This window comes from Coptis chinensis, chromosome 2, assembly GCF_015680905.1.
Source record: "Coptis chinensis isolate HL-2020 chromosome 2, ASM1568090v1, whole genome shotgun sequence".
Classification (NCBI taxonomy): domain Eukaryota; kingdom Viridiplantae; phylum Streptophyta; class Magnoliopsida; order Ranunculales; family Ranunculaceae; genus Coptis; species Coptis chinensis.
In genome coordinates, this window is record NC_141457.1 from 111,700,769 (window position 1) to 111,717,106 (window position 16,338).

At 36.7% G+C, this 16,338-nt stretch overlaps 3 protein-coding genes and 1 long non-coding RNA gene across 5 annotated transcripts; 3 read left to right on the top strand and 1 right to left on the bottom strand.

Moving 5' to 3' along the window:
- Positions 1–1,268: 1,268 nt before the first annotated feature.
- On the top strand, positions 1,269–4,441 carry LOC147520682 (FRIGIDA-like protein 3). Of its 2 annotated transcripts, none has more exons than XM_086592198.1 (4): positions 1,269–1,548; positions 2,103–3,193; positions 3,398–3,570; positions 3,662–4,441. In XM_086592198.1, exons 2-4 carry the CDS (start codon positions 2,137–2,139, stop codon positions 4,226–4,228), a joined length of 1,797 nt encoding a protein of 598 aa, XP_086448324.1. In that variant the 5' UTR covers positions 1,269–1,548; positions 2,103–2,136; the 3' UTR covers positions 4,229–4,441. The 2 variants fall into 2 exon arrangements, with proteins under 2 accessions (XP_086448324.1, XP_086448323.1); XM_086592197.1 differs by having other exon boundaries at positions 1,272–1,548; positions 2,121–3,193.
- A 2,957-nt stretch (positions 4,442–7,398) lies between these two features.
- Positions 7,399–12,149, top strand: LOC147520683 (pumilio homolog 12-like). Its single transcript, XM_086594971.1, has 5 exons — positions 7,399–8,055; positions 8,148–8,310; positions 10,939–11,102; positions 11,208–11,469; positions 11,597–12,149. Exons 1-5 carry the CDS (start codon positions 7,400–7,402, stop codon positions 11,705–11,707), a joined length of 1,356 nt encoding a protein of 451 aa, XP_086451097.1. The 5' UTR covers position 7,399; the 3' UTR covers positions 11,708–12,149.
- A 148-nt stretch (positions 12,150–12,297) lies between these two features.
- LOC147520684 (uncharacterized) lies at positions 12,298–15,380 on the top strand. The gene is made up of 3 exons (XR_015214450.1): positions 12,298–12,434; positions 14,577–14,790; positions 14,935–15,380. It is a non-coding gene; the product is annotated as an uncharacterized LOC147520684 (long non-coding RNA).
- LOC147520685 (transcription factor MYB119-like) lies at positions 12,766–14,357 on the bottom strand. The gene is made up of 3 exons (XM_086594972.1): positions 13,805–14,357; positions 13,607–13,733; positions 12,766–13,455 (listed from the first exon to the last, which is right to left on the bottom strand). The coding sequence occupies exons 1-3, from the start codon at positions 13,945–13,947 to the stop codon at positions 12,838–12,840; spliced, it is 888 nt and encodes a 295-aa protein (XP_086451098.1). The 5' UTR covers positions 13,948–14,357; the 3' UTR covers positions 12,766–12,837.
- Positions 15,381–16,338: the final 958 nt, after the last annotated feature.

Sequence of the window (16,338 nt, forward strand, 5' to 3'; positions counted from 1 at the left end):
CCATTAAACTTGATGTTCTGATACTATGTTAAATTTCATGTTAGTGGTGATGTTAGGAGAGTTGTGACATTGTTGTAACGAGAGAAACCAAGAAAAAAACAATGAAGAATAATATAGGCTTGAATAATTAGGTTATTGAGATAGTAGTTACTTTTCCTAGAGTTACATGCATATTTATACTTAACCTACCTTGGGTGTGAAGTTATCCAAAACATCAATTACTAATTACGTATCCACACTTATAGAAATGTGGGATACTTTACATACGTCAACTATGTATAGGGAGCGCACGCCCTCATACAAAAAGTAAATAAAGGGTGCACACCCTCATACTATAACATACATGTCGTTAAGTTAACTAACGGTAATATTTTGTGGACTAGTAAGGCTAATGTCTCTCTTACAATTTAATAATCAACATTGAATTATTAATTTATTTGCTAACGAGATTGTGGGATTACGATCATAAGGAGGTTTGATTCAATTTATATCTTGTGAATTGAGTTGGGTGGTGGTTAGATAGAAGATGGAAAAAGATTAATGATCAACAGAGAGTGACTCTCCAAGACAAATGAGGGGAAAAATTAACTCTTTGAACCATTTTTTTTTAATCACTCAAAATGACCGGATAGATGAAAGGTCAAATATATTCTTAACGTGAAATTAAAAATGACTTGGGTAGATAAAATATCAAGTATACCCCTGACACAAAAATAATAAATGACCTGGCCCAACCGAAACGACCCGGTATATATAGTACGTATGAACAATCACTGTTCATACCTCAACGTGATATGTTGTCAGTACGTAAAAGTATAAACAATCATTGTTAACGTCTATTGGAGTATGAACAATGATTGTTCATGCCTCGAACAATCACTGTTCATACATCAATATGAGCTATGAACAACCACTGTTCGTATTAACAATGATTGTGAATGAACAATGATTATTCGTACTCCAATATGTATTCCATAAAGTATGAACAATGAGCCAAGACAACATAAATGATAAAATATTTATTTCAAATCTAGAAATCCAGGATATTTGTCCATACTTATGGGTTATTTTATCTTGAAAATTGTTTTTAAGAGTGATTAATAAAAAACGGTTTCACTTGAAAATGAGCCTCGGAACCAATTTCTTGAATGATCAAAAGGTGTTGCCGTAGTGGGTATTGGATTGAGTAAAATCTAAAGGGCCCAAGCACTAATACGTGCCTAGAACCGACAGCAAATAAAAACCCAACAAGTGAATAAAAGCCCAAAACTCAACAAAACTTGAGTTGGCAGTTCTAAAAACAAAAAACCCTGGTTCGGGACCGCGTGAACCCATATCTGAAATTGTCACAACCGGTGCTCACATCAAAAATCATAAAAAAGTGGCGTGTCTTTTCCTCTCCATTAATCTAACCCTGTAGCCGCAACTCAATAAGGCACCCCCATATATTATCCCAATTTTATTTCTCTGGTGATTTTAATCCCGTGGGTGAAGATAGGGTTTTGAAAGTTGTTCTGTTCAGGCACACTGACTTGGGGTTTTTTTAAGGTATGCTATTTCTCTATTTTACTCCTTTTGTTTTCATAGTGTTCCTCGTAGTAACTTTACAATGCTTAGAAGCCTCTTTAGGGTCACAATTTTTAGTGTGCAACCTCTTTACTTGTTTTGCAAAATAATTTGAGGTATATGAAATTCAATGTGAGGTAGAATATTTGTTGTTTTTGTTTAGAATGGCCCTGATTAGTTTCATTGCATGTATTTATATATATGTAAAACAAGTGAAGAGGATGTGTGATGACTTATTGTTTGGCCAAGCTTTAATGTGTAAATCTAAGTTTGTTATAATGTCCAAAGAATTAAGAAAAAGGTTTCATGACAAATTATTATAGGGAGTGATAATCGGGATTTTATATCGAGCTTTACCAACTCTTTGTTACCAATGCAATCACGTTTTTCTCTGTTGATCATTACTTCAGTTATTGTGGACGGGTGGTGTGATTATGTGATGTTGGGAGTTAAACATTTGTCGTTTACTGTTATTGTACTTTTACATTTTGTTTCCCTCAAAAATTGACTATTGGTTCTTTTGTTCTTACTGCAAGATTTTGATTCTCTTTCAGACAGCTGCACACAGCCATGGGTGATACTGAACCTGTCGTTTTTGGCATTGAATCTACTGCTTCGATTGTGGAACAGCTTGGCAAGGCTTTTGTTGAACTGAGATCTCATGAGGATGCTTCTGAGAACAAGGTGCAGTGGAAGGAACTTGAAGAATACTTTCACAACCTCGAGGGCTTGTTAAAGAAGAAGCTCGACGAGTTAGAAGAGAAAGTGAAGACATTTGAGGAAAAGGAAACTGAGAGTCGCATATTGATTCAAGAGAGAGAGGCAACTGTTGCTGCTAAAGAGCAAGCTTTGTTGGATCGGGTTCAAGAGCTAAAAGAAGCTGCTGTTGCTACCATTGAGGAGGCGCGAGAGAAGTACAAGCCTGCATCTCCTGAACCTACCACTTTGGATGGCAATGCAGAAAACAAGGTAAGTAGCTCACTCGATGGTGATCCTGATGCAACCATTCCTGATCCAGAAGAGAATTCTCCTCATAGATCAGGTGAACTTGTTATGGCTGTTGACATTCAGCCCCGTCCAGAGCTGACGCAATTTTGCGAACAGATGGATGCAAAAGGCCTTTTGAATTTTATAGTGGAGAACCGAAAAGATTTTTCTGCCATAAGACAGGAAATCCCTGTTGCATTGAAAAGTGCGACTGAACCAGCCCGAATTGTGTTGGATTCATTGGAGGGGTTTTACCCTCCTGATGAAACTACCAATCAAGGTGATAAGACTGATGCAGCCCTCCAGGGCATTCGCAAATCATGTACTTTACTGATGGAATCAGTGGCACCTTTGTTGGTAGGGGCTGATGAGACAGATGTTGATCACCCACTGAACCGTGAAACCAAGCAGCAAGCTAAGGCAATTGCTGATGAGTGGAAGCCTAGGTTGGTTGAGGCAAACACAAATGGTGCCAATGGAAGTTCATTGGAAGCTGAGGCATTCCTGCAGCTCCTTGCAACTTTTAAAATTGCTCCCGAGTTTGACAAAGAGGAACTTTGCAAGCTTGTTCTTGCTATTGCTCGTCGCAGGCAGGCACCTGACCTCTGCCGTTCTCTTGGGCTCTCTGACAAAGTGCCAGGTTGGTGTCTTGTGAACTACTACACCACAGTTGTCCTGAGATCATATTTGTAATTATGCACATAGGGCATGGTAGGATAGAATTCCTTTTGAGTGGTGAGGGACGAACGGGGATATCAAGCGGATAACCAATCCACATGGAATATGCTCATACATTGTATTATATAGGGGTGTCTGCCATTGCTGATAAACTAATTTTTTGCAGGTGTTATTGAAAATTTGATAAACACGGGAAGACAGATAGATGCAGTACATTTTGTGCATGCTTTCAAGCTCACTGAGAGCTTCCCTCCTGTGCCTCTGTTGAAAACGTACTTGAAGGACCTGAGGAGAAACTCACAAGGAAAAGGCGTGAGTCCTGGAACTGCTGGTGCACAGGTGCTTTTCAGTCTTCCATTTGTAGAATCATACAGATTGCTCTATGTTCTGTTTAGTAATTACTGCGTTCTTTCTGCCTAATTGTTTTCAGATTGATGTTAATGCCCAAGAGCTTGCTGCACTTAGGGCTGTCGTAAAGTGTGTTGAAGAATACAAGCTTCAAGCGGAGTATCCACTGGAACCACTCCTGAAACGGTTGTCTCAACTAGAGAAGTCAAAAAGCGATAAAAAGAGGACAGGGGAAACAGTCAAATATCAACAACCAAAGAAGGCTCGTGCAAATGGTGGATATTATGGTTCACGCATGCCTTTTGCTGCTGCAGATAGGCAGCCACCACCAGTTTATAGTGAGGTAGGAGCGTACATGGGGGTCTCGGAAAGGTATCCACAAGTTGGAGCAGCTACTTACGACTATCAAGGTCCTACTCAAGGAGTCTATGGTCAGCTTGACATTTCTCAAAGGTCTGTTTATTATGCCCCAGATGAGAGGACCCCTGCACCGTCATACAGTGGTGCTCCATCTAATTATGCATCAGCAGCCTCATATGGTGCTGCACCACCTAATTACACAGCAGCTACTCCGTATAGTGGAACTCCTCCAAATTATGGGGCATACATAGGTGGTGGTTTGCAGTCTTCTCATCAGTCATATATCTAATGCAGATGTTAGTGGTGTAGCAAGTCTTTTAGCTCAGATAGATCCTGTGAGGAATTCTACAGATTTTTCATTTCCTTTGAGATGAATATTCTAGTATGTTTTATCCCAGTTTTGGTATTCGAATCTCATCGCAGGGCATAATATGCTCGGATGAAACGATTGTACTCCTTAAAAACTTTTAATCGGCTGAAGTTCCAATGCTCGGTTTGTGCAGCTTAAGTCTCTAATTTAAATTTAAAAAATGGTAGAATGTTGTGCTTTTTATAAATGTGACAATTTTACTCATGCTATCTATTTTAAAAATTTGTATAAACAAAAATATATATTATATTTTGAGATGGTGAAAAAAATCTTTAAATTTATTTAAAATATGTTTGACAAATATATTTTAATGGTTTATATCAATATATATATGTAATTTTATTTTTAACAAAAATTACCATCAAACTTTGAGTTCTTAAGAAAGGCAAGAAGGGACTTTCTTGTTTCAAGTATTAAAACATTGAGAAAAGAAATTGGTTGTTTTCGTGTTAAACTACTTTTAAAAAACAAACAAGTTTTGAGCCTCTGAATGCTTAAAACTTAGAGTTCTCTACAACCGAATTCAAAAAACAAACAAGATCTAATTTAAATTTAAATGGTACATGTTGTGCTTTTATAATGTGTAAAGTATAATTCTACTCATATTTTGCTGTGTGCTCTTTATGATTGATTGTATATCGGAAAATTACCGAAATGTGATTGTTTTCGTGTTGTGATCCTACAACCGATATCTGTGTTATGTGTTCGAAATGTGTAGATGTGTGTGTTCAAGTGTCCTAACCAATGTAAAACACCAAGAGGCCGGTTCCTCTATAACCGGGTACAGATGCGTATCATCTGTAATTTGTCAACTGTGGATTACGATTGTATCTTCTTGTTTAAGTTTGACGCATTAAAATTAATTGATTCTGATGATTTAAAAGTGACCTATTATCACTTTATTGGAACCAAGATTGGAATCCCTAACAAGGAGAATTGGTAGACAAATAAATTTGACCATGTACCGATGTACTTTTAAAATTTTGGAACTCAACTTGACTCATTTACTCAAATTGACCGTCTCTACTCTCCACCCACATCTTCAGTTAAGCACAGCCACCATATCTGACCATCAAGCACCACCACCTCCTGTCCCTGTCGGAAACCACCGCCACCATTCTTATATTTTTATTTAACTTGTTTTGTGTATAACTCTTTACTCCCAATTATTTTAATTTTTCTTCTCCTAATTTCTTCTCCACCCCACTCACAAGTTTGATTCCAAAATTAAAAAGTGTAGTCTTTTTTAGATGATGTACATATAAATTTGGAAGACCCCTCTTTGGTTGATATTGGACTCAAAAAGATCTCAACCACACAAATGAGTTATATTCTATGGTGGAAGTGAAGATTTATCTTTTTGTTTAACCAAATTAAATTAAAAAATTAAACATCATAACATGCATTGATTGGAGTCCGGCGGCTAAGCAATGAGTGGTTAGTTAGGGTTTTGTTAAGTTGAATAGGAAGGAAAGTGAGTCAACTCACTGTTTTATGTTTTCTCAACAAATGAAAAACTTTAGTATAGGTAAACAAGTAGTATTTTCTCCCCTAACAGTTTCAACGATTGTTTACAGACGGATTAAGTTCAATTTTCGTATAAAAAAAAATAGTAAAATCGCGTGCAACATCAAATTACCCAATTAGTTTTTTAGAAAAAAACTCTTTTTCCCCAAACATTAGGGTAGGGTAGGGATCGGGTTTGAGTCGGATATGGCTATATCCGAATATGAATAGTTTCATAATATTCGACCGACCCGAACCTTATTATATTCGAAATTTAATATCCGAATCCAACCTGAATAAATAAACGGATATAAAAATCGACCATTCGAAAAAGATTCGAATCAAATTCGAAGATTGAATCTACATTAGGCTAGAGTGTTTTGTGGCATATCAAACTCGATCCGTACACAATTATTATGGATAAAATTGAAAATCATAGGACTAGTTGTTTTACATTTTTTGGCTAGAGTGTTTGATGTGGCATATCCCAAACGTAAATAGTTAAGTTACGGTACACAATTATTATGGATAAAATTGAAAATCATAGGACTAGTTGTTTTACATTTTTTGGCATAGAATTACAGAGGAACTAAAAATCTTAACTAGTAAAGTAGTTAATTGTCAATAAATTCATAATTCCATTCCATTTTCAAAATCATTTATTATTGTTATTGTTCATACAGTTTTTAGCATAATGAAAATCTTAACTAATAAATGAACAATTCTATTCCATTCTTAAAATCACTTATCATATTCTTACTATCCATAAATTGACCACAAACCAATAGAGTTCGTATACATTTACTTCTTAACATCATTGTTCAACACAATTACAAATATAAAATTATTTCCCATGATGTAAACCACAATGGTGATTGTAATTTTTTTTTTTTTTTTTTTTTAAATATAGGTGATTGAAGTGGAGTTAATGTAGCTAACAAACACACAGGAGTATAAAATACGTATTCTATATAAAATCCATGCAAGAGGAGAATTGAAACGCATTTACATTCATTGCAAATTACATGCGAACTCTCTCTCTATGAATGCGGAGGAAAGAGAAGAAATTTGTAGAGAGAGAGAGAAAATATAGTAGGAATTGAGACCGAGAAAAACTCTCGTGGAAAGTTTAACAACTTAAAAGATATCATCGTGATCTCTTAAACCTCTTTCAAAACCCTGACTCTCTCTCTCCTTAAAAAAAAAAAATCCCGAGTATCTCGTCTCCTTCTATTTTGTTTCTCCTCAAATCTTTATTGTTAGTATATGGAGATGAGCAGAAACAAGGAAGAAGAAAATAATCTTGCTGCTTCACTCTGGGGTGGTAGTTCTTATATTGTTCCAATGGCGGAAAACCATTACCAAAACCACAACCAGTACTCACAACCCTGTTTTAACCATGATGATTCACAAACCACTTACACACAAACACCTGCTTCTCTTATGGATGCTTTTAATCGTTTGAATCTTTCTTATTCCACTCCACCATCACCACTTCATCAACAACAACAACAACAGTTTCAACAACAACAACAACAGTATATGCCTCAACCAAACACAACGTTAACTTCAATCGATCGGGTAATGATTGAGCGTCAGTTTCTTATTGAAGAAGTTAAACGTATGAGTGAAGAGTTGCAACAAATGCAGATGATGTTTCGAAAACCATTTAATGAACGACCCTTATTGAATAACTGTCCTCCTGTTTACGACGATCACTACCCAAAGTTGTTGAATAATACTGGGGTGAATGGTGAAGGTGGTGAGTGCCCTTGTAATTTGTGTTTAAAGAATGAGTCTATGCCAAAGCAGTATTCTAGTAGTAGTCTTGGAAGGATTTCAAACAGGGGTGGTAGTGGTAGTGTTGATAGTTTTGAATCTGATTTGGGAGACTATTATAATATGTCAAGAATTAATAATAATTCACAGTTCCATCAGTTGATGAACCAAACAAAGTTTACATCTTTGGAGGAATTGAGGGGTAGGATGGCTTCTGTGGCAAAAGATCAACACGGTGGTCGGTTTTTGCAGAAGAAAATTGAAGGGGGCAGGAAGGAGGACATTGATTTGATTTTTTCTGAGATTAAAGATCATTTGGGTGTGTTAATGGTTGATCAGTTTGGGAACTATCTTGTTCAGAAGCTTTTGGATGCTTGCAATGGGGAGCAGAGGAATGACATTGTTATAGCACTGACAAGGCGTGAAAATGTACTTGTAAAAATATGTTGTGATATGCATGGGTATGTATTTTTTTGCTCTCTTAAATATCTTAATTTTGTTACAAAATGAGGGTTTGAGTTGGTGGAAAGATTATATTTTTTTCTTCTTGCAGAACTCGTGCTGTGCAGAAATTGTTGGAGCGTCTCACCAGTGAGAACCAACAAGCTCGAATTGTCTCTGCTTTGACGCCTGGTACATACGATTTAATAACTGACACAAACGGGCACCATGTTATTCAGTACTGTGTGAAGCATTTCCCTAATGAACTCAAAAAGGTATATCTTTATTGTGATACATATGATTTATTTTTAAGTAGATAAATGGTGATTGCTATCATTGGGTAAACTATTTGTTTCTATATGTTTTCTCTTATATTAAAGAATATGTGCAACAACCTTACCTTTGGTGCTGATACTTTCATGGTTGTTCTGTTCCAAGTTATTATTATCAGCTGGTGTTTGTTTTCTCTTATATTAAAGAATATGTGCAACAACCTTACCTTTGGTGCTGATACTTTCATGGTTGTTCTGTTCCAAGTTATTATTATCAGCTGGTGTTTGCATCATGTCTGTTTGAAGGTTTGGACTTTTTGATGTTCACCCAAGTTGTTTTCACTTTGAACAAATATTTTTGGTTTCTGTTATGTTTTTGTTTTGATTAGTTTTTTCTAAGTTCCCTGTATTTCCCTCAACACAAAATCACTGTAATAAGCCAAATTAACCAAATAACCACCATAATGTGTTATGTTTAGGGTAGAAGAAAACATATACAAGATGAAAATAATACAATAATAATCATCATAAACAGATCTGAAGTCATGACACGGCACATATTCTCTAATAAGAGCTATAACTTTCGTCATCTTTGTATGTTGTGGCCTGTGCTCTAAAAGAGAACCTTTTGTTGAAAGTTTAGTGAGGTTCTACTGTTTGCAGGGTTCTAATAGTTTAGTTGTGTTTAACTATTTTGGTATATTGCATCTCCATTCTTCAGTCTTATAACTTGAATCATTGTGTAAGGAATCCCTGCTTCTGTAGCTGCAGGTTGCTATAATACCTATGGTACTTTATTCGGGTGTCTTGATTTGACAGAGTCCCTAAGTTTCTATTGCAGCCGTTTTCTGAAGAGTGCTTAGTAGTTCTTTTGAATTTTTATGGCTACACTAATGGTTTAGGTTTGACAATGTTCTGTTGTTGCTGCGTGTTAATTACCAAGTTGTTCCGCCTTGTTAAATTGCTGAAATTTGGTTTTTAATGTAGTTTGTGCGGCTTTGGTTCTATTACCACAGCAATTTTTTTTCCTTCATATTGTTGTTGTTAATGTTAAATTTCTGATGGTTTGTCTGTTTGTTTAGTTACCAACTAGTGTGTTTTATATCGATATTTTGAACGCCCAGTCTTTTTTTTCCCGTCTTTTTTTGTGTTCTTCCTGCATCAAATTATTGAGGTCTGCATTGTTTAGTTTGTGGTTTGCTCAATACATTTAGAGTTATTCTTACATTTGTACTTTATCAACTCTAACCTATTAATAACCTAGTGATGGCCGCTTGGCCAGTATTTACATCTTTGCTGACTTGCTGGAAGGTAGTATGGATTATGGACAAGTTGCTTACAGACTCATATACATATTACATACCCATATGGAAGACGGTTAACACATATATACAAGACTGTTTCAAAATGAACTGTTCTTAAAGTAAGAGTCCATCTATTTATATAAAGGGTCCTGTGTCATGTTATTAAAGTAATCGTTATTAAAAATATTTTAATCATATTTCAATAATTTGTTTTATATTATTTAACAAATACTATGTAATTTTATATAGTTTATTGTCTTGGGAGTTTAAAAGTATATTGATTTTAGCCAGCCTAGCTTAGATCCTCTCAGGCCACATTTTGAAAACTTAATCAGAACTAACATTTTTTCACGGTATCATATCAGTTTATTGAGTATCTGTAATCATGCGTAAACAACAATGCAGAGGATCTCGACTTTATGAGCCTAGCAGCATAATGGAGTTGATGGAACCTTGGGCACCTCTTGTTATTACATATTCATCTGTGAATATGATCCAACTTAGTTTCCTCCTCTAACTCATTATTTTGTTTTCAATGTGTAAATCCCAAGGATGAACCTGTTGATGAAGTTTCAATGGTTTTAAAGTTGCTTCCATCGTCTTCTCTTCGTTTCTCTTTCACACCTGAATAATACCCATGGCATGGTTTGAATGTATAGGGTGGAAACAGGTATTTGAGAAAGAAAGAATAAAAATCAAAAGTTTGGGAGGAGGAAAAAACTTCCTTTCTTCCAATCCATCATCATTGTTACTTACATTTCAAAATGTTACCTTTTCATTTTACGAGTCTATTTGCAGAAGTTTTGTGGAGAAGTCCTTGGTTTAATTGTTGGTTTCTCTATCAAATTGTCTCATTATCATAGTTTTGTGGAGAAGCATTAAGTCCTTGGTTTACTTGTTGGTTTCTCTATCAAATTGTCTCATTATCATATTTCAGTGCATATATACCATATTAAATGGTACAGTTTCTTAATTGTCGTTTTTCTAAATTTAAAATTTGGAGCTGAGCATCCTATTCAAAACCAATTGGCAATAAACAGAGTGACCCAGGGTCATCTATACTATGATACAAGGCAAACCCCTGACGGGGGATTTTATAACTTATAATACATATTAACGTGCTCGTTACCTGATCAAGTACGTTGACTAACTTTATTTGGTGACGTGGACCACATCGTCCTTCTTAAATTTGGAGCATCCAACTCAAAGCCAATTGGAAAGGAGTGCGGAGGCACCAGGGTGTTACATACTATGATACAAGGCTTTAAACGCCTGGTGTCACATTATACATTATATCTCAACACTGAAAATGATCCATCTTTTGCAGTACCTTTTGGATGCTGTAGCAGCTCACTGTGTTCATATTGCAAAGGATCGCAGTGGATGTTGTGTATTGCAGCTATGTGTAGAACATTCACATGGAGAAATTAAAGAGCGTCTTGTAGCTGAAATAACAAGAAATGCAGCGCTGCTGGCTGAAGATCCTTACGGGTATGTCTTTATGTTCCTTTCTGTCCTCATCTTGCCCTGCTTCAATAGTGTACTCAAGCAAATGCAGACTCAATTCACTAACCTGTCATTAAATATTGTTATCAGAAACTATGTTGTACAATACCTACTGGGACTGAAGATACCGCAGTACACAGCAAAGCTACTGAGAGAGCTTGAAGGGAGTTTTGTAAGACTTTCCATGCAAAAGTTCAGCAGCAATGTGGTTGAGCGGTGTCTTAAAGAGTCAAATGAAGATCAAGCCACTCAGATTGTAAAGGAAATGGCTAATAGTCCCGACGTTTTGAAACTTCTCCAAGATGCTTTTGGAAACTATGTTGTTCAATCTGCTTTAACAGTGTCTTTTAAGGTTAGATCACAATTGCTTGCCCATTATCTCTTAGATCTGTCCCTGCATCTTGCCGCCTGTCCCTGTTTGTTCTTATTGCCATTCTTCTAGTTTACCTTTAACCCTTACTTCCTCTTTGTGAGTGCAGACTCCTGTATTTTTTGTTATGGTTGATCTGGTCAAGATGCATGATTTGTCACTTCGCAGCCATCCATATGGGAAAAGGATTCTTGCTCGGGTTGATCAATTAACTAAGTAGCTGCTTGGAGATGCACAATGTTGAGACGTAGTATTAGAAACTGATTGGGGGAACCTGCAGGAGCAGGCATGTGTTGTTTCTTTCCTGGACTAATTTGTTGTTAGTTGCAATGAGTTAATAATTGTATGTCAGTGCCTTTTAGGGGTGGTCGTTTCTGTTGTTTGAGTTTCATGAGCTCTGTGAAACTGTGAATATAGAGGAAAACGTAGTTATGTGAACTTGGGCAGGGAAGGTAGATTGGTGATGAATAATATGTAGCCCTGTGGCAGTTTAGTGTGTATACAAGCCATTCGAAGGGATGTAAAGAAGATTTTGGGGTCTTCTTGAGCTGTACATTCTGAGTTCTTCCCACTGTTGCTTGTTATACAGTAGTAGAGTCTTTGATTTAAATGAGATGCATAGTTGGAATCGTTTATATATGGTTTATTATTGTTGCCACTCCTTTTCAATTTAGTCACTGAACTCTTAACTTAAATGAGACACATAGTTGGGACATTATGAGGAACCTTCTTTTGTTCCTATATACAAGTTACTAGGAGGATCCTTTACTACACTGCCACCTGATTCAGTTGGGGAAAATATTCATTTCTTCCTAATTTTATCCTTAGTATGTACCAGCAACACCCCTTCTTAACGCAGCCATATCATAGATGTTCTTTGGATGTGATTAAAACTAACGCTTCATAGAGGATTGATATACATTTCTTATGCTCAAGCTGTAGAATTTGTGAGTTTCTAGTTTTTTCTTTTCCAAGTGGTTTATCTTCTTTTGGTGTTGTTAGTGGTTATCTTGTGTGATATGGTTTTCTCTACCTCTTTGTGAGGTGGAATGTCTGCAACTCATAGAAATGAGTTGCTTCTTAGCGTTCCTCTCGCATAGTATTCAACAGTTCCTCCGTACAGAGGTAAACAGGGCAGCAATTACGTATTTGTATATCTACATAGAACATATCTGAATATGTTTGAACCGAGAAGAACTACCAAATTGTTGCAGATTGCTAATTCATAAAAAGTTCCATTTGAAAATTCATAAGCATGATCCACAACTAACAATAATTAGATAAAAAGGCACTCCATTTATTTTATTGTTCATCAGTCGTACCATTTATTGCCTACTTACTCAGTACACTTCACCAATCACCTATTTTGACTGTGGAGGAAACCATCTCCATCAAGTCCAGTTCGTTCTTCACACAATCAAACTCGGTGGGGAATCCAATTCCCCAACCAAAAGTTGGATTTTCAAGACCAGATCCAAAAACACCAAAGGAAACAGTAGATGAATTAGGCCATGTGAGAAAGGGAGAAAGATCCATGCCTTCAAACATTGCATAGTTGTTCTCACTGGCCACATTGCTCTGCATGACATGCATATCTTCATTCACTGGAAAGGGAATGTACGGCTTACTGTTTTCATCATTTTCCTTCCCTTCTTTCTTCTTGCCTTTCAGGGACATGCTATTGTTATTGTACCTTTCCTTGCTTGCTTCTTTTGGTTTGTCTTTGCCTTTATTCATGGACGAGCACATGTTTATGTATTCCTGCAAGACTGATTTAGGTTGTCCGCTGACCCCTGACTTCTGTTTGTTAAGCTTTGAATCTCGCTTCCGCTTATTTGCATTCCAGTGGTTCTTGATCGAGTTCTCAGTTCTTCCCGGGATTCTCTTGGCTATCTCAGCCCATCGATTCCCAAATTGCTTATGTGCTTGAACCAGAGCAATATCTTCATCCACAGTCCATGCGTCCTTCTGCAAACAACCATGCATTTATATATTTGACCTTATGATGCAGTCAATTTGAAGATATAGTGTTAATAGCCCTGATAGGTTCTAGGATACATGCAATGGTAGAAATAATTGTTTAAGGATACAGAGAGATATCTTTGAAAGAGAGGCCAACCTTGATGTTAGGACGAAGATGATTATACCATCGCTCTCGGCATTGTTTCCCAGTTCTGCCACCCAGCCTTGCAGCCATATGTGACCAACTCCCGAATCCATATTTCTTAACAAGTCTCCTCAGTGATCTGCAAGGACTTCAAATTAGTCATATATCGAATCTAACTGAGGAATGGAAAAGAGACTAACTAGGACTTACCCATCTTCTTGTTGTGTCCATTGTCCCTTGATCATGAAAGGCTTTGCTTTTCCTACATTCTTTGGCATGGACTCATCCTCCATCAACATGGAGAGTTTGTTCTGCAAGAGGCTCATCTCGTTTTCTCTGAAGATGTCACTCATATCTAAGATCTGAATACCAGAGAGGGAGGGAAGATTTTATGAGATTGGTTTGGGGAGGGGTAGGGGGAGGGGGAGCTTTAAATACAGAGTGAGACTTAATGAGGTAGGATGTGTTGCAATGGGAGGAGGGGTCTATAACAAGTGGTTTCCGCTAAGACTAGCTGTTTAATCACCGTGGATTCTGGAGTTCATCCGATGGCTGAAAATCCTCTGTGGTGCTGTCGAATCAACTTCCATATACGCATTTGAAGCATGAATTATGAAAATAGCATATAAGGCTCCATTTGATGGATTGAGAAAGTTACATGCAAAAAAAAGACCAATGATTGTTGCAGTCTAATAGTTAGCTCAATTTAACTTCATTTCTCATGACAAATATACTAACTTAAAAAGATAATGATGATCCTCGTCTTCTGTTTATTGTTTTCCTAGCCCCTCTTCCAGTTCTATATTTGATACCATATATTTCTCATAACGAAAAGTTAATTCACAATATATATGTACTCCTAACTTTACTTTTCTTGCTGGTGCCAATACTTTTATGGAGCATAAGGTTTTGAAGAACAAATGGCAATGGTCATTGAATGAATTTCCTTTTTTTCATTTGCCTCATGTTAATCCTTGAGTAGGTCTACTTTGTATGACAACCTGGCAGTATTGCGCTGGTGTGGCTGGGATTAGCATGCAGAGCTGCATATGCGTTCACGTGGCAGGGCAATGGTTCGGTCTAGCATGGGATGCTGCACGCGCCTAGCTTTGTAAGACTAACCTTGACAGATTTCCTAAACTACATGCAGATACATACACATACTTGGAAGGATTGAGATTGCCTACGCCCGGAAGGTAAAATCTAAATTTTACTCCAGAGAAATATAGCCTTTGAATGTGACCTGGGACTCCCTGATGTATTTACCAGCAGTACCTGGTAAACATGAAAAATGCAGATGTCTCACTGGAGGAAAATTGTGAATTTTCTGCTTGGTGTAGGTGGGCTGGACTCCACTTCTCTTCTTTGAGTATGACATGAACCTGGTAGTGATGTCTACTTTATTGAAGGTGTTTATTCTGTTTTTCATTTGATACTTGATTATTGTTATTTTTATAATTAAGTTTCAGTATATAAGTAAAACAGAACAATATAGTGATGGTAAAATGTGATATGAATGCCATGCATATGGCGATATCATCTTATATCTAAAATCAAGTTTCAGGACATTTGAACTTGCTTAGAATGAATAAATGATGAGTTATATCCATATATTCTATGTCACATATATTCATTCAGGCCAAAACTGGAAGCTTTGTTTGAATCAATACCACTTCCATTTTGCCTTTTTCCAACTACTGTAAGAAGATATGACCTGGCCACATCTCTGCCCCCATTAAATCCATTATGCATATACAATGTCAAGAAAAGATATGGTAAAACACTAACAAGGAAGTTGTTTTTAGTCTGTCTATGTTAATTCTGTGGAGCAGAACATTCCGTCTGGGTGAACAAATATACTCTTCTGTAAACCATGTTGTCAGTTGTACAGCACCTTCACTTTCACTCTGTGCACTTGTGGAGGCGAACATTGTTAGTTGCTACGATACAAGAAGCTTCAGGTTGCATGTACAAGCACAACAAAGAGTAGTTGTAACTTGGATGGGATGGAGAAACTTTTTGTCTAGTAAAAGCCCCGTTTTAGTGTCATAACGTTCTCTTTAAGGAAAACCCACATGACATGGATGTGCTTTCTTAGTATGAGTGAAGTAACAAACTTACTTATTCCACGTTTTGCCATATTTTTATCCGCTGCATTCAATGTATGACTATATTGTAATCAAGTGACAAAAATGTGTTTGGTCTTCGTTCCTCTCCCTTTCCCTTTCCACTCTTCTCTGAGTGCAAATATCTTAATTTGGGTTGCATATATAAAAAAAAATTATTCCTTATATTAATGGTCATTGTCTAAAATTGAAAAATAATAATATTTGATTCCTTAAATTGTAATAAAAAAAAAGAAGAAGAAGCCAATGACTTCCTTCCTTCCAATCTCTCTTGTCCGTGAGCGGAGTTTTAACATTTTGGGGAGAAGGGGTTATCTTGGGAAAAACCAAACTTGGTTGGTTTCTCTGCTTTGTTCTCATCTCTTTCCTTTTTCTGTTTTTTCTCTTCTCTCTCACTCTCCCTTTTCTTCTCTCTCACTCTCCAGACACTCTAAATCTCCACTCCTCCATTTTCCTCTCCCACTGCTTAGTAGTATACTAGTATTCTTAAATGGGCAGAACCATTAAGTCAAATGGTTCAAACCACCCTTGTCTTCTTCTTCTTATTCTGGGTGCAAATATCTTAATTTGGGTTGCATATATAAAAAAAATTATTCCTTATATTAATGGTCATGGTCT

Coding starts and splice junctions, on each gene's coding strand:
- LOC147520683 (XM_086594971.1), top strand. CDS start 7,400: ATGATTGAGCGTCAGTTTCTTATTGAAGAAGTTAAACGTATGAGTGAA. Junction 8,056..8,147: donor ATATGTTGTGATATGCATGG/GTATGTATTTTT, acceptor TTCTTCTTGCAG/AACTCGTGCTGTGCAGAAAT. Junction 11,103..11,207: donor CTGGCTGAAGATCCTTACGG/GTATGTCTTTAT, acceptor TATTGTTATCAG/AAACTATGTTGTACAATACC.
- LOC147520682 (XM_086592198.1), top strand. CDS start 2,137: ATGGGTGATACTGAACCTGTCGTTTTTGGCATTGAATCTACTGCTTCG. Junction 3,194..3,397: donor GCTCTCTGACAAAGTGCCAG/GTTGGTGTCTTG, acceptor AATTTTTTGCAG/GTGTTATTGAAAATTTGATA. Junction 3,571..3,661: donor CTGGAACTGCTGGTGCACAG/GTGCTTTTCAGT, acceptor AATTGTTTTCAG/ATTGATGTTAATGCCCAAGA.
- LOC147520685 (XM_086594972.1), bottom strand. CDS start 13,947: ATGAGTGACATCTTCAGAGAAAACGAGATGAGCCTCTTGCAGAACAAA. Junction 13,734..13,804: donor TGGACACAACAAGAAGATGG/GTAAGTCCTAGT, acceptor AAGTCCTTGCAG/ATCACTGAGGAGACTTGTTA. Junction 13,456..13,606: donor ATCTTCGTCCTAACATCAAG/GTTGGCCTCTCT, acceptor GGTTGTTTGCAG/AAGGACGCATGGACTGTGGA.